The sequence below is a fragment of the Emydura macquarii genome, unplaced genomic scaffold, assembly GCF_026122565.2.
Source record: "Emydura macquarii macquarii isolate MOO-44397 ecotype Brisbane River unplaced genomic scaffold, CSIRO-AGI_Emac_v2 contig_587, whole genome shotgun sequence".
In the NCBI taxonomy this organism is placed as follows: Eukaryota; Metazoa; Chordata; order Testudines; family Chelidae; genus Emydura; species Emydura macquarii.
The window spans coordinates 14,651,082-14,675,288 of NW_027130724.1; the positions used below are offsets into that span (position 1 = coordinate 14,651,082).

A 24,207-nucleotide genomic window follows, 5' to 3' on the forward strand; every position below is an offset into this window, starting at 1 on the left:
TCAGGACCTGAAATCACTATCACAAAAAGATGGCAATGTATATGCCATCCAAATATATGTATCTTGGAGGGAAAATTCTAATAGAGTGGGTTTGCTGATTTTGAGTATCAGAAAAGATGGTTTAGTTATCAGTGTTCCATTTCTTCTTCTGGTATTACCAAATTTCTCAGGATAGAAGCAATTAAAAAAAAAAGTTTAGTTTTTAGCCTTCCTAACCTGCCAATCTTTACAAGCAATCTTGTATTGATACAGAATTAAAGGGGTTCAGACATTCTTTGTTCTTAAGGAGGCAGAGATGAAACTCCCTTCCCCTAACGGCTATCAGCAAAGCAGCATTTTACTTTAGGGATCTATCGATCTACTTTTACTTTCAATCACGCCACGTGTGCATAGCGCTGAAAAGTTTACTTGGAATCTATCTCTAGAAAAAGGGAGTAAATAATAATGTTGTGGGGTTTTTTTCCCCCTTGCGTGAGACATGCAGCAGCTTTGACTCGCCCCAAGCGAGTCATGCCAGGGTGTGCCTCTCTCTAGTTTCCACCTTGCAACTGCAGCGGGCTCAACTCCCGATAGTTCAAACAGACTCCTTTAAACAAGGCCGTTAAGGGAGGAGGAGGGCCATTGACCAACTGCATGTAACGCCTCTGCAGACTGCTACACGCAGAAGCACTACTGTGTGTGCAGCCCGGGTAGTGGGGACGCTGCCGGCCGGCCCAGCCTCCAGTGCAAGAGACTAGGTGCTGGAACTAGGGGTGCTCCTGCACCCCTGGCTTGAAGTGGTTTTCAGTCTATACACGATTTAGAGTTTGGTTCAGTGGCTCACAGCATCCCACTATACAAAATTGCTCCCACACCACCTGCACAGGAGCAGAGAGCCTCTTCCTCTGCCTGTTTTAAAGTTAACCCGTTAAAGGCCCAGTTCCCGCTTCATGCGTGGGGCTGTGAGACGGAGACGTGTCCCCCCGGCGCGGGAGGAGCAGAGCAGAGCAGCCCAGCCACCCACTCTCCATTGCTCCTCCCAGCAGCCTGGCGAGAACTCTCCCGCCCCCAGGGGCACGGGGGCCGCCCCTTCCTCCAACAGCGATCGAACGGGGGTGGCGCAGGCGGAGGCGCCGCTCTGGTGACTCAGTCCCGGCTCTCACGCGTCATCGCGCCCGTCAGGGTCAGTCCGACGTTCGCTCTGCCCCAGGGCCATCGCCGCCCCTGCGGGACCCCCTCCCATGCCGTGGCCTCCTCCGGCACGCATGCTGCCGCCCGCAGCCCCTCCGCACCCGCGCGGCCACTGGGCAGCCAGCGCTCTCGTGCCTGCCCCTGCCCCACGGAAGAGGACAGACAGACATCTGTCTGTCAGTGTCTCGTCTCGTCTCTCCTCTCCAGCGGCCCCCACAACTTCCAGCTCCCCATTCGCGCCAAACGAGCGTATGACGTATGTCCCGCGGGGCCCCGCCCCCCGTCCTCCTTGTTTTCAAACTGAGTGGGCGTGTGTGATTGGCTGGCGTGGTGGCCACGAGACTAACGGTCGCGGGAAAGCCGCGGAGTCCGAACGGCAGGAGCGAGAGCCGGGTTACTCCTAACCCTGGGGAGCAGCCGCGGCGCTCTAGCGAGGAGTGAGTGGTGGATCCGCGCGGAGCCTGCCGCGCTGCGCGGCTAGGAGGAGAGCGGAGCGGAGCCTGACCCGAGCCGACCAGACCCGATAGTGGCGGAAGCGCGGAGCGGCCAGCGAGGGGCCTGCGGCGTGGGAGCGGCGGGCAGGGAGCCAGGAGGCCGAGGGGCGCGTCTGCTAGTGAGCGGGGCCCGTGCGGAGCTTGGAGCGGCCCGCAGCCGCGGTCCCGCCATGAGCTTCTTGAGCCTGCAACAGGCCGCGCCGCGGCGCCTCTCTGTCCGGCGGGCGGCCGCCCCTATCCGGCAGAAGCTGCTGTTCTCGGCCGGCAATAGCGACTGCGAGGAGGATGACGAGGAGGAGGAAGGGGGCAGCAGCGGCAACAGCACCGGCGAGGACTCGGCCTTCCAGGAGGCGGACTCGCCGCTCTCGGCAGCCCGCACCCCGGCGCGGGGCGAGCCGCCGCCCCTGGAGGAGGAGGAGGAGGAGATGGAACCGGCGGCGACTGCGCTGCCCGGGGACGAGGGGGACTCGTGGGAGGAGGAGGGCTTCGGATCGTCCCCGGTCAAGTCGCCCGGAGCCTACTTCATGGCCGGCTCGCCCTCGCCACCGCTCAAGGACCGCAGCTACTGCGGAGAGTCGCCGACGCATTTCGCTGTGGGCGGGTACCGGGTCCGCGGCGAGGAGCTCCGGTCCTCCCTGCCCGAGTGCCCTGGCACCCCGCCCCACAAGACTTTCCGCAAGCTGCGCCTCTTCGACACGCCGCACACGCCCAAGGTGAGGGGCCGGGCAGAAGCAACCCTGGGGGGTGGGGGTCGCTGATTCTTGTTCCCAAGGAGGGGGGCGGGCGGGTCGCAGCACGTGTGTGCCCCTTGCGCCAGCACAGGGCGTAGCGCGGCCTCCCATCCCGGGAGAACGAGGAGCTGCCCGCAGTGCTCTCCTGGTTCCCCAGAGTGACCCCAGCTCGTCTATACGCACGGTGTGGGGGAGGGGCTGTCCGCCCCGTGCTGTGTGGAAGGTCTGCAGTATCCATCCTATCGCTTGTGGTATGGCACACGGGGGGAAGGGCAGATAGAGGCCTGGCTTTGTCTCTTATTTAATATATTACAGTAAGTATCCCTGCCCTTTGTGGGCTAGAATCAGCCTACCTGCCCGCTAGGAAATGCTCCGGGGAGCTAGAGCCCTTTACTGGAAGAGTGTGTTATTGGCAGGCGCAAAATGTTGGACATCAGGAGGATGGTGGGTTGGGAGTATTAATACATCTGCATATTAATATTAATACATTAATTAATACATGTGCTTTCACTTACTTGAAACGTGTTGGTCTTGTTGGGTAGATTTGCAATAAGGACTTATAGTGCTCATTACAGAGACACGGTGGGTGAGGTAATATTTGTTGGACCAACTTTTGTTGGTGAGAGAGATGAGCTTTTGGCAGCCCCACAGCTCTTTTTCAGGTCTGGGAAAGGTACTATGAAAGCATCACAGCTAAATCCAAGGTGGAACAGATTTTTTAGCTTTACGCAGTTAGCACGTATTCAAGGTAGAAGGATTCCTCAGAATACATGCTTTCTATCTTAAAGCTAAATAATCCGTTCCACCTTGGATATAAGATGCTCAGAGTACCTTTTCCAGACCTGAAGAAGATTGTTCTTTGTGGCTGGAAAGCTCATCTGACCAACAGAACTTGATGGAATAAAAGATACCTCACCCACTTTGTCTTTCTAATATTCTGGGACTGACATGGCTAGAACCACACTTCATAATACTCATTCCAGGTGGTGTAAGGGTAATGATAGGTTTTAAGTGTAAGAAGGGAATTTGAATGGAAAACAGTATTTTACAAAGCATCTGACGTTTTAACTATGAAACTGCACCAGCAGAGGATAGCTAGTGCAGTGACAGGGAACTTAAAAAACAAAGCATAATGTCATACTTCATTCTTCTGTGCTGGGATTAAAAAATAAATTCTAAATTACATGTCCAGTGCCACTGCCCACTCTAGAGCAATCATTACATAATGTGATTGGTTTGCCAGTAACAGAAAAAAGTTGGCATCTTTTGCAAGTCCTGCCCACAAATTGTCCGTTAAAATTATGTAACAGCTGAATTTGGTCTGTTTGGAACTATTTTTATTCATATTTTAAAGTAGATGATAAGCCTGTTGGTTTGTCACTATTTTTACTAAACAGAAGAGTTTTTCTAGTCTCACTTTTGGATTGATCTTAACATTCTAATACAGTAACGGAGTTTAGTCAACTTATTTGATTACTTTCTCATTATACATATTTACCAGTTGTTAAATGGACCATGTCTGATCCAGTGTGGATTTAAAAAAAAAAAAAAGATTTTTGTAAACAAGTTTTTTCTAAACTCTACAATGGACACATTTTTGAAGTGACACTATCAACTTTTCATTTGCGGTTGTCTGAATTTTATCTGTTGTGCTTTAAATATATAAGCTCTCTAACAGTAGAAAAATATTCTGTCAACTTGTCTGCATGTTTGACATCACTGTAGTTTCTATTGTTTTTGTTTTGTGGGTATTTGACACTTTAATTAAACTTCCTGTTTGGGGGGGGGGAGAGAGAATTTAAACTACAAATTGGTAGAGTGACTTGGGACTGCTGAAATCTGATCAGTGTCAAAACAATATCTAAACTGTTTCAAACTGTTTTAAAACAATTATTCTCCTGCAAGACTTTCAAACCAGCTGTTTCAATTTGAGTACTTGGAAATCTGAAAACTGTATTTATTTGAAAACATATTATATAAGTATGAAATTGGCTAGTCTCTTAACTTTCTGTGTTGTGTACAATATTTTTCAAGTAGTTAAAATTAAATAGTCTTACTTCATTTATTAATTAGTGATAAACACTTGAAAAAATACTTTTAATCTGAAAATGTCCCTTTAAATGAAATGTGGATCTCTAATTGTAACAATAGATTGAGCAATCAAAACAGGATGTAATGAATGCAGTTACATAGCATGCAAGTGTGACTTAAGTGAAAATGCTTGTATCATATACAACAGGAAACATGCCTAGTGGGTGGTATGTGCCATCAAACTCTGTTGCATCTGAAAACAGAGAGAGCGAGCACGCACCTGCCCAGGCCAATACTAGGGATTGCAGGTCGTGACAGGTGATGGGTGAAGCCTTGGTAATCTGGTTATATAATCCATTCTCCGGTCTTTCATCTTCCCACTTCTCCCCTCCAAAGCAGGCTTGATGAACATATTTGATTGTCACCTTCTAGAAATAGTAGGGTTGACATTATAGAGAGAAATTGGTCCTACTTCATTTTCAGTAGGTGAACTTTCTTCACTGTGAAAACCTCTCTTCGATTGACGTAAACTCAGTTACAATATTTGTGTATAATAGGAGCTTTTCAATTTCTCAATATTGAGAGGACACCTATATATCTTGTGTATTTCTAATGCCCCGTCAGTGTACAATGGAGGCACTAGTACTGCTAGTCTTATCTTTATAAGGACTAATTTTTTTCTGCAGAAGAACATGAGAATTTTATAGGGAAGTCATAACAAGACTTTATTGTGTTGCTGTGTAGCTGAGCCAATAATGTGTGTAATTCAATGGTTCAGAGTACAGCATGTTTATGTAGTCATGCTTCGGGGTTTTTCTGTTGAAAGAGAGAATCATGTTAATTGTTTCATCCTTATGTATGGCCTTATCCTGACTAAAAAGTGGTCACTTTTTCCTCCCCAGACTTTTAAAAAATGATTAAAATATTAATGTTTATTCTGGTAATTGTTTTATCATTACTAAAGCTTAAAAATTCATACCAAAGTGCTTTACAGTGGACAAATTCATCCCTATTAAGCAGCTCTTATGCTAAGTTTGTGCTGATTAAACAGCAGTCATCAGGATAACAACTTTCTGGAAAACACAGCCAAGTGTGCCCAGTTATGAGTATCTATAGTACTGATGAGCCTTTGTGTTTTTGTAGAGTTTGCTTTCCAAAGCCCAAGGAATGGGCTCCAGCTCAGTTAAACTTCGGGGAGGATCCCTCTTCATGAATGTTGGGAAGTCAGAAAAACAGGATGCCGTTATGAGACAGACACCTCATGTGAACATTAATCCCTTTACTCCAGACTCTCTGTTCCTTCAGACTTCAACTGGACAGTGTCGTAGGAGAAAGAGAACGCACTGGAATGAGTGAGTAGCTCAGATTATTTCCCTAAAATCAACAGATGCTATTAAATCCAGAAGCTACATTTTGCAATAGTTATCTTGAAGGTGAATGACACCCAGACATATATTGTGGGTTGTACTGAGGTACACTGGGATGTGCATGACCATAATCTGCAGTGGGATTTTTGCCAGATAGAAGGTAAAATTGATTCAAACAAGCCCTGGATAAAGAGGAGAATGAGCAGTTGAACAATATTATCCAGACTTGGATTTTAGTTGGTGTGTGAAATCAGCAACTGGATGATGCGTCAGGTAGTAATGGTTGTCTTGATTCTGCTAGATGGGAACCAGAAAGGGGATGTGATAGGCTAGGCAGGTGGCAGTAGGTGTGAGCTGCAGCAATTAAACCCCTAGAAATAATAGAACAATCTATGCAGGAGAGCAAAATTTGGTATTACATTGCTGTATGATTTCACATTCCAGACTTTGGGTTTTAGTTTTCCATTAGCTTTGCCCTGGGTAGAAGATAAAAATGGGAATTATTGTGTGGCTCTTGATGGTCTTGAACAAATAAGTTTTTAATAAATGAATATACTATGAATGTAATTTTCAGCTCTTGTGGGGAGGACATGGAAGCAAGTGATGGAGAGCTTGAAGATGAAACTATCAGACCTGCCAAGGTAATACACTTACAACTTTTCTTTTAATTAGTAGTGTGTATTTGCAAACCTAAGTCTTATTTTTCCCATTTTAATCACTGCAGCGGATCACAATAACAGAAAGTAATATGAAGTCACGGTATGAAACAGAATTTCATGAATTGGAGAAGATTGGGTCTGGAGAATTTGGTTCCGTGTTTAAATGTGTGAAAAGGCTTGATGGCTGTATCTATGCTATAAAAAGGTCCAAGAAGCCCTTGGCTGGCTCAGTTGATGAGTGAGTATGTGTGTTTTTTTTTATTAAAAGCTAGATACTAACCCTTGGTTGCCTTTTTACTTTTTTGCTTCTCCCACATGAAGCATTTCTGTGTACACCTTAAAATTATACTTTCAAGATGAATATAAGTTAGCAAGTATTCCAGTTTTACAACTAACACCTTGAAATAGAAATCTATAACTTTTCATCAGTTTTGCTGGAGTTAAGGGTAGTATTGTGGTTTATGTGAACTAGTAACAGAGATTTGGGTTGTAATCGCATCTCTGCCACAGACATCCTGTATGAACTTAAGTAAATTGTACTAGTCATCTGTAAAGTAGGGATAATATGTACCATTAATGGAGGGAAGTATGTTACACTGATGTCTGTAAAGCCATTTGTGATTCCTGCTGGGAAGGCTCCACAGAAATACAGAATGTTAAATTAAGTATTGCACCATATCCAATTTGAGTGAAGGATAAAGTAGTTAAGTAGGCCAGTTTCTTTTTCTGGTTCTTATGCCCTAGCACAGTGCTATGGAGTTTACAGTACTCCAAGGAATATTTAAATCATATATAAATCATAATTATTTGGTTCCCTTTTTAAAATTTGTACCCTCTGGACCAAAAGACGAGATCTACAACTGTATCCTCAGGGGCCTTTTCTGAAACTGTTTAATAGAAGGCCTTTTGAAATGATATTAATGGTACTTTGAAAGTATAGTGAACTTGCAGCCCCTTCTTCCAGCATCTATATAGTCTCTTCTGGTGGTGAAGGCTCAATTGTTCTTGAAGTGGTCCCATACAGCCTGATCTTGTATTTTAGCATATTCCTAATGGTTAATCTTTTTATAGCATAATATAAATGAATTATTTAAAAACTTACTCAGTCACTTACCAATCACTGATATCATCAACACAAATGTAAGATACTGCCCAGTGAAATTGCTACATTCAGTAAAAGACATGAGCCTTTACTTATTATGCCAAGATGAGTAGTTTCTTCTTTTCACTGGTAAGGGATAGATCAGTTGTTCGATAACAAAGCTGGTATTGACTGATGAATACCTGTTTTTCAGGCTCAATGTTAGCAGGGCTACTGCCTTACTGATCTGTAACTACTATATAAAGATCATATAGGTATATGATATCAACTTCCAGCAGACCTAAATTTAAATATTCTGAAATAGACTATTACTAAATATTTGTTTTATTTGTTTATAATAGGCAGAATGCTTTAAGAGAGGTCTATGCGCATGCAGTTTTGGGGCAGCATTCTCATGTAGTCAGATACTACTCTGCCTGGGCAGAAGATGATCACATGCTTATACAGAATGAGTATTGTAATGGTAAGAAAAACCTGTTATCAGTCACCTTGCTATGAATCATAGGTCTTCTAAAGTTGCCTGCAGGCTTTCAACTGGAAGGTAGATAGGTCTCTTAGGCATTAGCCTGGGGTGGATAGCACTGGTTGGTTGTAGGAGATACTCTTTCCTAATGTGAAAGAGATGGAGTTACATGTACATGCAGTCCCTTTTGTAGGAGAATGCATTTGATCAAATTCACAGATTGGTGAGACGGGGCTGCTGACTGCTCCCAGACTGGCTAAGTAAATGTTGCAGGGTTTACAAACCTTTTTTTCCTACGCAAATTAATGCATTCCTTATGGGTGGAAGTCTTCTTTGTTCAAAGTGGGGAAAAAAACATACATTAGTATTGTACCATTAGTCTCGTATATACTAAAGCACAATAAAACAATATGTTGCTACTAAACTAAAAAAGGAAATCCCTCTTCCTGTATCAAAATTCCAGTCACCTTATATTTATGGGGCAGGGGAGAGAAAAGGTTTTTTTTTTTTTTGTTTTTTTTTTTCTGTTTTTTCTGTCTTCTAGCTTTTTAATTGAATTAACTCAACCTTCATCAGGATAAGCAGCTGGGGCTAAGTCATAAACTAGAAGTGACTTTGATTTCAATGTTTTACACATTGCCCACATCAGACTATCAACTTTGGCTTCTAATTTTATAAACCAATCTTACAACAATAATAACTTTCTGTATTGTTTTTCATGTTAATATCGGAAAATGACTATGAAATATTACTTTGTGTATGAAGCTTTGAAGTATATTCTGTGCTGAATTGTTTTGGAACCATGAGTAAATCACTTGTCTGAAAGGTGCTGTTAGTGCAAAATATATTAATTTTTTCCTTACAAAAGCAGTAGGTATAGCTCCTTTTTTAATTGGCTCCCTGCCATGAGTTGACCTACTAAATGTGAAAAAGCCAACTTAAAGAACTTGATCAGGAAAATTCTGTGGTTTCTTACCAAAGTCCCTTAGATGGGTTTAAAACAAAAATTAGGTTAAATGACTTCATGCACAGAGACAATAGATAGGCATCCAAGAAAGGTCATGGTTAAGGATAAGATTGTCATAGAAGTCATGGATTTTGTGACTTTCATAGACCTCTGTGACATTTTCCACTTAAGCCTTGGGGTGACAGGCAGAACTGTCAGCCAGCGGGTGCTGGAACCCCACCCCACCACCTTCTGCTATGGGACTCGGGTTCATCCCTCCCTGCCCAAGCTTGGGCTTCAGTCCTCCTCCCATCAACCCCATTTTGTCACAATTATTTTTAGGAAAAGTCGGGCTGGTTGTGGGCTTTCATAAATTTTTTTATTGCCTAACCATGACAAAATCTTAACCTGAGTTATGGTTAAGGACATGCTCAGTTCTCCTTATTTGATTGTAATACTGTTCTTGTGTGGGTAGTCTCACCAGTACAGACTAAATCAACACCTTTGTGGTTTAGGGTTAAATATTCAGCACCTGGTGGTTTTCCTTTCTTTTGCCCTCTCTGTAGCCTACATCCTAATACCAAGGCAGGATATTCAAAAAATTTAAGACTTTCACCACAATATTAACTTGGCTGTGGCGTCCCAAATTCTTACACTGTGTAAAACATTCCAGTACTGATTATATGGATGACATGGTCTCCAATTCATGGCTCTTTGGAACAGTTTCCTTACATTTGGGATCTCTTAGCAGCTACAGCTATTGCTTATATTACTTTCCCAAAATGTGGTTTGTGCACCACCACGCATTGCTGGTGGTCTACAGAGATGGTCATGTGGTATACCTCCTTCCCCTTATTCCCAGCTTCTACATTGAAATACATGGAATCTCTGCTTATTTGTTTCACATAAAACACTTGAGCAAGAAGGTAGCTGACATATTATGGCTTTATTTTAGGTGGCAGTTTAGCTGATGCCATAAGTGAAAACTACAGAAATATGCACTATTTTACTGAACCCGAGCTGAAAGATCTACTACTTCAGGTTGCTCGTGGCTTAAAGTATATTCATTCAATGTCACTGGTACACATGGATATAAAGCCTAGTAAGTATATAAAATACTATACTCTATTGAAGTGATATTTACAATTTCTATAGATGGTTCCTGTTGCAGGAAAAAGCAGTTAGCCACACCTCAATAACTGTAAATTCTTTGTGTTGCTACTCAGACCATCAGAGAGAAATATTAGAATTGGCTAGCATAATTGAAGTGCTATTAAGTTTATCTTGCATCATTTTTGTGGAACTAAGTTTGTTGACTTGCCTCTGTCCCATTAGGCGGTTTCTACCCTAGTTTGTCTTACTCAAGGGCAGTGGTTCCCAACCGTTTTGAGTTAAAGTCCCACTAGTTAATACTTGGTAAAACATGTCTCGCAACCCCCCCCTTTCCTCCTCACAGGCCATAAACACACACAACCTCTATAAACACAATAATAACACTAAATTACATAAATAATAATAAATTACTTTTATGTGAGTAAGAAGCTGAGCCTTCTTTGGCAGAGCTACCACCACATGCCCCATGTGGCCCCGCCTTTTCCTCTTCCTAATGTACTGAGGGTAATGGAAGTGGGACCTGGCGGGTTGGCTGGGGCTGCTCCAGGGCCCCACCAGCATGGGGCTGCTGCTCTCTGGCTGGTTGAGTGCCCGGCAGGTGCGGGGCTGAGGGGGGCTGTTCCTTTGCTCTGGCCGGAGTGGAGGTTGGGGCTGCTGCTCCCTTGGGGCCTGCTTCTTTGCTCCAGCCGGCTTGGAGCTCGTGGGGGGCTGGTGCCCATTGCAGAGAATGGGGGGGCTAAATGATCTTAATATTTCTGAAGTCTCATGGATCCCCTGTAATCTTTGGCAGCCCCCAAGAGGGTCCTGCACCCCAGGATGGGAACCATTGCTCTAGGGAATGGGTATATAATGAAATCAGTTTCTGTATAAATACAATTGTCTGTGAAACCCAACAAGGTGAAGCTTTGATCAGGATTTGTGTTCCTTATGGTTCTTCTTTTTTGCAGGTAATATCTTCATATCTAGGACAGCAGTTCCAAGTATGACGTCAGAGGAGGGTGATGATGATGACTGGTCTTCTGAAAAAGTTGTATTTAAAATAGGTAAGGAACATTCTGCATGCTTGAAGATCAGATGATATAATTAATTTGGTTTCTGGAAAATAACTTTTCCCCTTCACTATTTCTTGTAGGTGACCTCGGTCATGTAACTAGAGTATCTAGTCCACAAGTGGAGGAAGGTGATAGCCGTTTTCTTGCAAATGAAGTTTTACAAGAGGTAACAGCATTGTTTTGGTAACCGAAGCTAAAATAAGGTTTATGTCTGCATGCTATTTTTGCAGTTTTATTTTTAACCATCCCTACCCCCAAGTTGAAATAACTATTCTTCTTTGAGTGCTTGCTCATGTCCATTCTGAATTAGGTTTGTGCCTGCTGCATGCACCGGTGCCAGAAATCTTTCCCCTAGTGGTATCTGTAGGGCTGGCTCTAGCGCCCTCTGCAGTGGCGCGCATATACGCTCGTATATAGAGCACTGCCAGCCCACTTCCCTTCGAGTTCCTTCTTACCACCCATAACGGTGCTGGAATACTCTTGCTCTTGCAAGTATTCATAGTCTTAGTGGTTTGTTGTTTAATCGAGTGTTAATAGTTGTTGTTCTCTCAATAGTTTAGTGGACTCTATCCCAGGGTCGGGACATGCCCCAGTCCCTGGGGTTTAAACCCTGCACTGAATATAAGAAACTGATGCCTCTTAGTGACCCGCACCAAAGTTGTTTGAAGTGTCTAAGAGAAGCACACGTGCTGGAAAAGTGCACAAGTTTTCGTCCCCGAGCAAGGAAAGACAGGCATTAGGCTTAATTCCATTTTGATGGAATTGGCATTCCGACCAGCATCAGAACCAAGGTCAGACTCGGCGCTGAGCATTATGCTGTCGACAAGAAGTGCTCCTTTGGAACTGGCATCTGCCTGGCACCGATCAGTGTCTCCAGTGCCGAAGAAGCGCTCAAATAAGGGTCACACCGAGAGGGGACGCTTGCCGGTACCGAAACCAGTTAATAAGGCGTCTGGCCATTTGTCTCCATCGGCACTGGGAGGATCTCCACCTGTACGGGCATTGTCTGGCACCCATACCGCCACCAACCCTGGGTCACGTCAGAGGGCCCTGTCACATGGTGGTTCCCACCACCCCTGAAGCATTCCAGGCGATGAAGGACCTCCTAGCAGATCCAGTGCCGCCTATCCCTAAGGAAGGGAGCCCTGCACACCATGAGCTGACTAGCCCTTCAGGGAGTTCGTCAAGGGGAAGGCCGGGCACAGCACTCCCTCTTAGCAATATGCCAATTGTCAGACCGTCAGCGGGCCAACAGTACCAGTCCCCGGAGCCATGTCGCGAGACGTTGGGATCCCGACTCCGGTCTCTAGACCATTCCACAGAGCATCGGTACCAATCTCTGGAGTGTTGGCACCAATCCCTGGAACGCTGGCACTGATAACCAGAGCGCCATTGTTCTCCAAGTCCGCGGCACAGATCCAGCTCCCGAGACAAGTCCTCGGAGCCCTGGCACTTCTCGCCAAGTCTTTATAGGAAGCCTAAGGACAAAACACGGTCGTGGGACTCCCCATTGTGAAGGCTCCTGGCACTGCTCCCTGATGCTGGAGTACAAGAGAATGTGGGGATAGGCAAGCAGCGTTTGCTCCTCCATGGTCACCCAGGGACACTTCCTTGGACTTGGAAGGAGAAGTAGTAGCCCTCCAAAGGATCAACCTGCCTGCCAACTGGTCAGATTTCCCCATGCTGCCTTAGATGGGTTCCTGGCCTCAGGAGCAATGGCTAGTTCCCTGGCAGTTTTGGGACCCATGGGGGTTCCCACAGTCTGTGGTACCAGAGACTTACTCAACGACTGGAACCTCGGTACCATGTTCTTTGGTAGCCCAGGGAGCGGCACTGGACTTAGATGTGGACTCGGAGCAGGAAGGGGCACTGTCAGCCAGTCAATCAGAGGCTACCCTGTGCAGGAAAGAGGATCCGGTACCCCCTCAGGTAGAAGCGTCCTCTTCCTCCTCTCCGGGTGAGGCGGTAGCGGTGCCCTCCACATTGGTCCCACTGGACAACTTCAGGGCTCACCAGGACTTGTTAAAGGGGGTGGCGAGCAACTTAGGCCTCAAGATAGAGGCGCTCAAACCGGTTGATGAGCTTTTTAGCGTTCTGGCATCTGCAGCCCCATCTAGGATAGCTCTCCCAGTGCACAATGGGGTGTTAAAACTGGCCAAGGCACTGTGGCAGACCCCAGCCTCGCTGCCCCCCATGTCTAAACAGGCAGAAAAAAAGTATTAAGTGCCGGCCAATGGCTTAGAGTACTTATACACCCACCCCTCACTGAGATTGCTGGTGTTTGTGGCCGCTAATGAGTGCAACAGACAGGGCCAAATGAGTTCTAGCCTAAAAATAAAGAGGCTATGAAATTACATTTCTTTGGCTGTAAAGTTTATTTAACAGCAAGCCTATGCTGAGAGCGTCCACCCAGCAGGCGTTGTTGGGGTGATACCATTTTAATATCTGGCAGTCCCTCAAAAAGTTCATGGACTCCCTGTCACAGACCTCCAGACAGGAGTTTGAGGCAGTCCTGGAGGAGAGAGAATCAGTAGCCCAGGGCTTCCTTACGAGCAGCGTTGGATGCAGCAGACTCAGCGGTGAGGGCTATGGCCTCTCCAGTCTCTGAGGAGGGCATCCTGGCTCCATCGTCAGGCCTCTCGACAGAGGGCCAGCAGTCCATCCACTACCTCTCCTTTGATGGATTAGCCCCGTTTGCTGACCAGATGGGCTGAAGGACTCATGGGACACACTGCAACGGTTTGGAGGGCATCATCGAGAACCCTATAGGAAGAAGAACAAAGGTTTTAAACACCACCAGGGCCACTCGCCAGCCTCCGCCCACCAATCGGGCTCAAGTCATCACCCCTCAGGAGGTAAACATAACTTTGAGGGGTACGCCCCATCATTGCAGATCCAGATTCCAAATTTTTTTCCTCCTGCCTCACTCTGTTCCTCCCACCCTGGTCGGTCATAACATCGGACTGGTGGGTATTGAGCATGGTGGCTATGGGCTACACCCTATTCCCATCACCCACCTTCCCCGTCCCTCTTCAGGGATCCCTCTCACGAGCAACTACTCACTCGAGGTTCACACCCTCTTGCGGGTGGGTGCAGTGGAAAAGGTTTCTCAAGAGTTAGAAGGGAGAGTCTTCTATTCCCGTTATTTTTTTTTAATTCCAAAGGAAAAAGGTGGGCTCAGACCCATTTTGGACGTGCAAAACCTCAACAAATATCTCAGAAAATTCAAGTTCCACATGGTCTCGCTGGCTGCCATTATTCCCTCTCTGGCTCCGGGTGACTGGTACTTTGCTCTCGACTTTCAAGATGCTTTTTTCCATTTTCCCGGGGCATGCAAGATTCCTGCGCTTCACAGTGGGCAATCAGCACTTCCAATTTATGGTGCTCCCATTCGGCCTATCCACGGCGCCATGCGTATTCACCAAATGCATGGTGGCGCCCACCTCAGGCGTCAACGGATACAGGTCTTCCCGTACCTGGACAACTGGCTTATCCGGGGTCAGTCAAGGTTGCAAGTCTAGCACAGGATAGAGATCGTGCAAGACACCTGTGGAGCTCTTGGTCTACTGATAAATGAGCAGAGAGTTTATTGGGGCAGTCCTAGACACTACGCAAGCCAAAGCATTCCTACTAGTGGCCAGATTTCGGGCTATTTCAGATCTAATAGCCAGTCTGTCAGCCCATCCCCTTACTAAGGTGAGGGTATGCTTCAGCCTCTTGGGACACATGGCAGCCTGCACTTTGGTTCAGAACACCTGACTACATCTCAGACCGTTGCAGATGTGGCTAGCATCAGTATACTCCCCATCCAGACATCAGCTGGACAGGATACTCCGCATTCCTCCATGAATACTCACCTCTCTGTCCTGGTGGACAAAACCCCAGCATTTAATGGAGTTCATTCGCGGCTCCGAGGCTCACACTATCGCGATCTAGGGTGGGGAGCTCACCTGGGAGCTCTTCAAACTCAAGGTCTCTGGTCCAAGGATGAGGCAGCTCTCCACACCAATGTAAAAGAACTTGGAGCAGTGCAACTGGTGTGCGAGGTGTTCCTCCCTCACCTCTGCAATAGGACTGTGCGGGTCCTCACGGACAACATAACAGCAATGTACTACATCAACAGGCAAAGGGGAGCCAAATCCTTGACCCTATGCTGGGAGGCCTGTTGCCTTTAAGCCACAGTGTTCAGTTGGAGGCAACACACCTTCCTCGGGCCAGAAATGCTTTAGCGTATTGCCTAAGCAGGTTCTTTTGCTCTCACCACAAGTGGTCACTACAGCTGGAGGTGACGAACTCTATCTTCCAAAGGTGGGGCAATCCCCAGGTGGACTGTTTTGTGACCTTCAAGAACAGGAAGTGTAATTGCTTTTGCTCCTTCCAGGGGATCGGCAACGGTTCTCTGACTGACGCGTTTCTCCTCTCATTGTCGGGCAACCTCATGTACACCTTTCTTCCGATCCCATTGTTGCACAATGTCCTCATAAAGCTCAAGAGGGACAGGGCTTGGGTCATCCTGGTAGCCCCAGCATGGCCTCGTCAACATTAGTTCAGCACGCTGCCTGAACTATCAGTGGTTCGCCCTTTGAAGCTCCTGCTATGGCCAGACCTCCTTTCCCAGGACTGGGGTCAACTGTTGTGCCTGGACCTGGCTTCCTTGCACCTGTCGGCGTGGAAACTGCATGGTTGAATACAGAAAAGCAGCTCTGCTTGGCTCAGGTTCAAAAGCTTCTATTGGAAAGTAGAAAGCCACCCACCAGGGCGTCCTACCAGGCTAAATGGAAGTGTTTTACCTGCTTGGCAGCGAATCGAAACATCTCTCTAACGAAACTGCCTGTCCAAATAATCTTGGACTATTTACTCCACCTAAAACAGGAAAGCCCTGCCTTTTCGTCAATTAAGGTACACCTGGCGGCAGTTTCGGCCTTCCACCTATCTGTCCAAAGTAGGACGATCATCTCATATGAGATGGCAGCAAGGTTCTTATGGGAACTAGAGAAGCTCTTCCCTCTGATCAGAGACCCAATTCCCCAATGGGATATGAACCTTGTCCTCTCCTAGCTCACTGGATGCCCCCCTTTGAGCCCTCGGCTTCGTGCTTGCTTACGTACTTGTCATGGAAGGTAGCGTTTCTGGTGGCCATCACCTCAGCAAGGAGGGTATCAGAGATTAGGCGCCTAACATCAGAACCTCCCTACATGGTTTTTTACAAAGATAAGGTCCAGTTACACCTGCACCGAATATTCCTGCCAAAAGTAAACTCTTACTTCCAGGTCAAACAGGACATTTTTCTGCCAGTTTTCTAGCCAAAGCCGCACGACTCCAGTGAGGAGAGACATCTCCATTCTCTCGATGAAAGAAGGCTCTAGCATTCTACATTGAAAGGACCAAGCCCTTCCATCACTTGACGCAGCTCTTTGTCACAATTGCTGAACGTATGAAAGGCTGCCCAGTTTCCTCATAGCATATCTTGTCATGGATCACGGCTTGCATCCAAGCCTGCTACGAACATGCAGGGGCAATGCCCCCAGCATCGCTGTCCACCTACTCCACAAAAGCGCGAGTGTCTTCGGCGGCTTTTCTGGCTCATGTGCCCATTGAAGATACTTGCAGAGCCGCTACTCGGACTTCAGTCCATACATTCGTGTCCCACTATGCCATCACACAGCAAGCTTGGGATGATGCGGGATTTGGAAGGGCGGTGTTGCAACCATCTCAGCCAGAACTCCTTCCTGCCTCCAGAGATACTGCTGGTAAGTCACCTAATTCAGAATGGACATGAGCAAGCACTCGAAGAAAGAACGGTTACTTACCTCATAATTGTTGTTCTTTGAGATGTGTTGCTTATGTCCATTCCACAACTGACCCTCCTTTCCCCTCTGTCGGAGTTCTGGCAAGAAGGAACTGGAAGGGAGGGGGCTGGCAGCGCCCTATATACGAGCGCGTAAACCCGCCACTGCAGAAGGCGCTAGAGCCAGCCCTATGGATACCACTAGGGAAAAAATTCCGGCACCGTTGCATGCAGTGCACACACACCTAATTCAGTATGGATGGGAGCAACACATCTCGAAAAATAACAGTTACAAGGTAAGTAACCATTCTTTTCAGTTTTGTAAAACATGAGTTTTTCTTAAACTGCTGACCTTTTGGAATATGGGTAATGCTGAATGAAAAAATATAGATATTTTGGATGTATCCATTTCCAAAAAGGTCAGTTGTATGTTAGGTTTCTATTCTGGTGGAGGTATTCACAGAAAGTTTAACTTTTTGCTTTCTTTGCAGAACTATACTCACTTGCCAAAAGCTGATATTTTTGCTCTTGCTCTAACCGTTGTGTGTGCTGCTGGTGCTGAACCACTTCCGACTAATGGGGATCAATGGCATGAAATTCGACAAGGAAAACTGCCTAGAATACCACAAGTGCTTTCTCAAGAATTATTGGAGTTATTAAAAGTAAGAATTGTTGTACGCAAATGCTTCCTTGCTTGCTCTAATACTGTAATTAGTTAGTTTTTAAACATGAATCTCTTTTCTTTAAGGTTATGATTAGTCCAGATCCCGAGAGAAGACCTACAGCAGTGGCTCTGGGCAAGCATTCATTGCTGCTGTCTGCTGCCAAAAAGAGTGCAGAGCAACTTCGAATAGAGCTGAATGCTGAAAAGTTCAAAAATTCACTCTTGCAAAAGTGAGTGCAAAAGTTCCTTGATGATCAGATATAATTCCATTTGTAATAATTTGTGTTTAAGGGTGATAAATGAAATTTATACCCTTATTTCAAATCTTAAGACTATTAAAGATAAGACATAAGAGCACAGTAATTGTACTTGTACTAAACCCAAGTCTATTCTTAGAGTTTTAAAAGGAGATTAAATTAAGTTGGGGGCCAAATATATCATAGAAACCTAAGAGCAATGGAAGTGTTTGCATAACATTTTAAAAAAAAGTAATTGTTCTTAAAGAAACATTTCCTTTGAAATATTTTAATGTTATTATTGCATTAGGAATCGAAGTAAAACACTTCATTGTTTTGGTTTTTCTCTGATGTAAATGTGAACAGCATAAATAGTGAACAGTACAAGTTTGGACAAGTTTTCAGTTGTAATAATCAAAGGCTTTGTGGGTGTGTGAATACATGTGATTTAGAAACTGAGATTCCCTTTAGGAAGAGTATTAACATCCTTAATTCCTCTGAGCTGTCTAATAGGTCATTCTTTAAATTTTAGGCAGGAAATGGAAGAATTATGGTGACCTTCAACTTTTGAACCTCTCATTTCTGTTACTTTACATATCTTGTGCCTACTGGTTATAAGGTGTGGGGTGTTGCTGAGTTTCTGTGCCTCGTTTTCTATTCCTATTAATATAGATGCCCTTGCCCATAGTCATTTTTAAATGCCTTCCACTGTTCCGGTTACAGCTTTTCCTCTAGCTTTTGCTATAGTTAGTACAGCCAGAGGCAGACTTGCTGTTTTGGTTGGTTACACTCATACAGTCTCCTGATGAGTGACACTGACTGCAGAAGGAGGAAGTAAATCTAGCACTCTACAGACTTTTGTTGAAAGACCGATTCTGAGGACTGAGACTCTCCACTTGCCTGTGTACATGAAAGAGGAGGTAGCTTTCACTGAGTAAGCGGTTTCTGGGAAGGATTTCTGGATCTAGGAAGAAGCATCTACCCTTAGGTCCATCATTCTGAAATGGAGGGAAGATTAACTAGAACATAGATGACTACTTTAGATGAATTGCCTCACAAGACAACCTATGAAATCTGATAGAGAAATACTTTGTAAAATATTTGTAGTCCACCACTTTCTCAGTTACTTCTTCCATATCTCAAACTCTCACTCATGACCTTGTGGATACTATTTTGTACTGTACAAAAGCAGATTTGAGTGGAAGGAACCCATTTGAGGGACAAACCCAGCTCTCTCCATCCATGTCATCTGCTTAAAGGAGCGGGAAGGGTTCACTTCTCCAAATTCAAAGCATGGCTTCCGTGGAGCAGTTGAAGCATGTTACATTACAGAACTTCTCTAAGTATTATCAGTAATGGGAAATACTAGTTGTCTTTCACACTTTTACCCTTCCTGGATGCAATTTATTTAAAAAAAAAAAGACTCATGGTGTCCTTGGTATTCTTTAAAAATAAAATAGATTTCTCTCAGTGTTAACCTAGGCTTGACAGAATAACTAATAGCTATTGAAATATTATCATGAGGTCTGTGTATGGCTGGCTGTTCCTTAATACACTGTACATAGTTGCTGCTCCTTCAACTGCATGTAAGAACCTATCTATCCCCTAAATGCTAACATTGTCCTTTAAGATATATTGGATCAAAGGTACATGTCTACACCAGCAGTCAAAGGGATCTGGTTGCTGAATGTTTTCAGTGATCTGTTTACAGCTTTTTGTGTCTCTAAGTAGATAAGAAGAGCCAGTTGACATAATTTACTTGGACTTTTGAAAAAGCCTTTGAGCCCTTCACGAGTTTATTTCAAAAAATTAAATATTCATGGAGTCAGAGGTAAAATATTGTCATGGAACAGAAACAAAACAGAGTAGGAGTAAATAGCGTTCCCAACTGTTGACATTTCACTATGGTAAGAGTTAGCTAAAGTTCCATATTAGGACTGATGAGTAGCAACTAGTATATTAAATATGTGTGTAAAACAATGTGTAAGCACTGAGATGCCAAAATTTGCAAATCTCATAATTTAGGGTAGTTGATACCAAGAAGGCACTGAAGTTTTTAAACGGACTTAACAAAACAAAGTGGATGGATAACATAATGGCAATAGGAATGTAATTTTGACAAACACAAGGTAATGCATGTGGAAGTAATAGTTTGAACTGCTTGTACACAATACTGGATTAGATTAAGTACAACATTTGAGGCTTGGTAGACAATATAAAGAAAAGAAATCAAGATGTGTAAAGAATGGATGGAGAATAATGGTGCAATTACATATTGGTGGAATCAGCCCTCTCCTGGAATAATGTGTTCAGTTACTTAGACTTCAGAGTTGTTACGGATCATTACAATCATCTAGTGTGATCTGTGTAATTAGAACTATGTGCATCAAGAACATAGGATATGAGATGGAATACTGGTCTTATCCAGCATGGCAGTTTCTGCTTTCTCATCAACTCAGTCTTGCAGCCTGGCTCAAGTTGGGCACGTTAAGCAACCTAAAAGTTTTGGGCATAGTACCTATATTGGCATATAGAAGGAAAAGGACTTTGTTGGCATTCTTGGCTGTTAGTCACTGATATCATTCTTTTGGAGAGCAGTCTGTTGAAAAGAGAACCCTTTTTTTGTGGTCTGAATTTTTCTGCAGCGGTTTCAAAGATGTCTTAACAAGGGTAGCTAGTCTTGAGGATGAAGTCTTTATACTTAGCACTCTAAAAGTTGGCTAGGTGTGGACATCTTAAGGTTAGCTCCTACTAGCAATTAACTGAATTAATTACTAATGTGTACTATTTTAACTGGGGCCCAAGGAGGAATGAGATACTCTTTATTCTACCAATCCAATTAACCATCAGTATTACGAGTTTCTTTTGCAATTTTTTACATCTGTTTGTTGTCACTGGTGACAAACTCTTAGTTGAACTGAGACACCTCATTAGGTTAGTAAAAGGCCCTTACACAGAAATTAAATAGTACAGCTAATGCATCTAGTGGCACTTGCTATCATAACTATATTTGGGAGTGCTGGCATTTATTAAAATGTGTTTTAATAGCTACCGATTTACACTTGCATATAAATTGAAAAAATCTCTGGGTATTTTATTTGAGAATTAACAATATATGTGGTTCTGGAAAGTCCTTCCTATTTCTTCCTCCAAGTAAGGAAATTCAGACATAATGCAAAAACTAGATCCTGAACTTTGCCTGTTGTCTACACTCATTTCAGGGGATAGCAACAAGGTGGTTCTGCAAACTGCTTTAATGCTGCCTGTGCAAATCCTGATAGGGTGTCTTGCGACTGATCAAGAGTCTTAAATTCTGAATTGCTTGTGATTCTTTCATCACATTCAGTGGGGTTTGCATGAAGTCCTCCTTGCTATATTAGATGGAAAAATCTTGATTCTTAAATCTCTTTCAGAGAACTGAAGAAGGCACAAATGGCAAAAGCTGCAGCAGAAGAGAGGGCACTGTTCACTGACCGAATGGCAACTAGATCTACAACACAGAATAGAACATCTCGACTCATTGGAAAGAAAATGAACCGCTCAGTTAGTCTTACTATATACTGAAATACCTATTCCAAAAAAACTGGGGAGAGACTATAAAATCTTCTTGGTGGATTGAATTTGAGGAGTTGAAGGAAGAACTCCATTTCTGGTTTCTTGCCCAGTCTTCAATCAGTGTCTCTAGTTTTACAGAAATCGCTTTGAAGATTTTTAATTGCAAAATACAGCTAATTGGCTGTATTAACAATTGAGATATTGGACTCGAATATCTCGTCTATTGAAAACGTTGGATGTTAATCCAGAAGCCTTTCAGTTACACTGTTAAATGTTACACCGTCCCAGGGTTAACCACTATAGTGGCGTGCTGCTTTTTAGTGTTACTACATTGTAACAAAGGTATCTTCCCTCGTAATCTTAAAAGGGCTAATTTGAAATTAGACTGAATTTGGAATAGGGAAGAAATGCTGAGGAGACTGGTTTAAGGCCATTCAAAATACCTGGTGTCAGGTAAACTTTTATTGTGAATTTTACTTGTCTATTCAACTGGGAGCACTTTGTAGGCATTACTTAAGCATGGATAAATACTTCCTCAGGCTTATATGCCATGTGAAACTGCTGCTATTTTAGTTTTTTGTCCTTGCTGTAAACTGTAGCATTAAAACAATCATTGTGTTAATAGGCTTTCTGTTAAAACAATTATGTGAAAAATATCTAAGCTGCCTTTTAGTGAAAGCAGCATTTTTCTTTGAAGCTAGTGCATTGTGAACTAAATGCACCAATTTTATATTTGAACTTAGTATTAGTGTAGTGCAATTGTTAATGTCTCAGCTATTAATGTTTTTGTACTTTTCTAATAAAGTTCTCCAAATGTTGGGTTTTTCCTCTTCTCCCTCCCTTCAGTTTCATGTTTGTATGGCTATTGCATATTTTTGTTGGAGTACCTGTACATAATTGTGCTGTTTAGTGTAAGTATTTTGGCTGTTCTTCAATGTTCATGTATATAACTGTTTGATCTTGCTAATAATATACTATACTAAACTGCACTCTGGGATGCCAGAAGATTGAATTGAATCTATTCCAGTGTAAATTCTGAACTGAATACAATTTGGCTGTCTAATTACTTTTTCTGATAGTAGTTAAATGCTGACAGATATTGCCAAAAATGGAATTTGTTTATTACAGGCATGTCTCTACTCATTAACTTTGATTTAAACAATGTTTCCCCATTTGTGTTTCACTTATTTGTATTAGTATTTAATTGGAATATTAAAAGTCAAAGGTTGAGCTTAATACAGAATCTAATATTTGTTTGGCTTTATAGTTGTGGAAATAATATATCTCGTGGCTGGTCCTGACGTGGCCTGCCTACTCCAATGGTCCTTTCTCACTTAAGGAGGGCCTATGGCAATGGATGCTTACCACAGGGGAGGAGTAGAGCGGTGCTATCCACCTGTATGCCACCCATTGTTGTTTGAGAAATGGCATTGCAAGCAGTGCAGCCAGGATGGATGGAGAAGGTGAGTCATGTTGAAGAAAGACTGAGGTGGCTTTTGCAGCTGTGAAGCTGGTCCAAGCAACAAGCACTGAGATAATTATTTCAGTTATAAAGAGCTGTCTCTTAAGCAGTAGCTCTAGTGGGGTAAGGAAGAGAATTGATGAATGAAGGAGAATTGATCATTCAGGTTCATTGGGTGGGGAGAAGGATGAAGGAATGGTGAGGGAGTAGTTGAATGAAAGGTAGGATAGGAGTCTGTTTGAAACGGGTGTCTTAATCCAAGGTGTGTGTGGGGTGAGGAGGGGAAAGAAAAGGGTACGGTAATAGACTTTTTAAGCATGGGATGGTAAGCCTTTCTGGACAACTCTGTGAAACTGCCTTAATTTTAAGGAGCTATGGGTGACAGTTATCCAGGATCTTTTGTCTAAGTGTTTGAGTTAAATGGGTATTAACAAGAAAGTTCTTTAATCCGTATAAAAATTATTTTTTGAGTAGTGTCCCTGTGGGTGCTCCACTGTAGGTGTGCTTGTGTCAGAACTTTGGTAGCAGTGTCCATGCTCATGCCTGCTCAGGCGCTCTTTCTCCTCATGCTGCACCCTGAGGCTAGTTCGTGTATGTGTGCTAACAGTCTTCAGTTCCTTCTCAACCACCCTTGGCTTTAGGCGGAGCTATTTTCAGTCCTTTAGGATCATTACTTCCTATTTGCATTTCTATAGTTAGCCTCTTAGTTATAGTTTTCCCCTGCTTTTTTTCCCTCATTGGGATCCTTTTCCCCCAATGGGGCATGCCTGGCTCACCGTGCTTCAAGAACTTCTGCAAAGCACCCCCAGTGCATTCACTGCCTCAGGGATGGCCAAATTTAAAAAAAAAAAAAAAAAAAAGCCTGGTCTTTTCCAGCAACTCAAGCTTCTGTCTGAGCTCTCTATCCTAACGAAACTGGCGCCTACTTTCATGGAGGCGGCTCTCTGATCCTTTCCAGATCTGCACCATGAGTTACCTGGCAGATGTGAGTCTTCCCCACAGCCCTCCACATCTAAAGGCTGTGGGTTAAAGAAACAAACTGCTGACCCCCTTGCAAATCTGTCAAAAAAGGGAACGGGTAGACCTCACTGTGAGATAACCACAAATGTTCTCTGGCATGCTCGGAATCCTCAGTACCGTCGGCATTGAGACCTCAGTCTGGTACCTAGGGCTCACAGAAGTCTTCGGTGGCAGGTACCGTTAACAAGCCTACAGATGCAATGGGCACAGGCACCAAGTCAGTGCCACTGAGGGACAAGGACAGAGGCAAGCACTCTGTTTAAGAAGGCATTACCAGTATGTGCTTTTCCATTGATACAGACATCAATGACTCAGCACCAGTATGCACAAGGTCTGTGTCCTCCCTGGCACCAC

At 44.1% G+C, this 24,207-nt stretch overlaps 1 protein-coding gene across 1 annotated transcript; it reads left to right on the forward strand.

Moving 5' to 3' along the window:
* The first annotated feature begins 920 nt into the window (after window positions 1-920).
* Window positions 921-22,601, forward strand: WEE1 (WEE1 G2 checkpoint kinase). The gene is made up of 11 exons (XM_067540411.1): window positions 921-2,377; window positions 5,570-5,778; window positions 6,368-6,434; window positions 6,518-6,690; window positions 7,896-8,017; window positions 9,919-10,065; window positions 11,024-11,119; window positions 11,209-11,294; window positions 17,408-17,578; window positions 17,665-17,810; window positions 21,230-22,601. The coding sequence occupies exons 1-11, from the start codon at window positions 1,835-1,837 to the stop codon at window positions 21,378-21,380; spliced, it is 1,911 nt and encodes a 636-aa protein (XP_067396512.1). The 5' UTR covers window positions 921-1,834; the 3' UTR covers window positions 21,381-22,601.
* The last annotated feature ends 1,606 nt before the right edge of the window (window positions 22,602-24,207 follow it).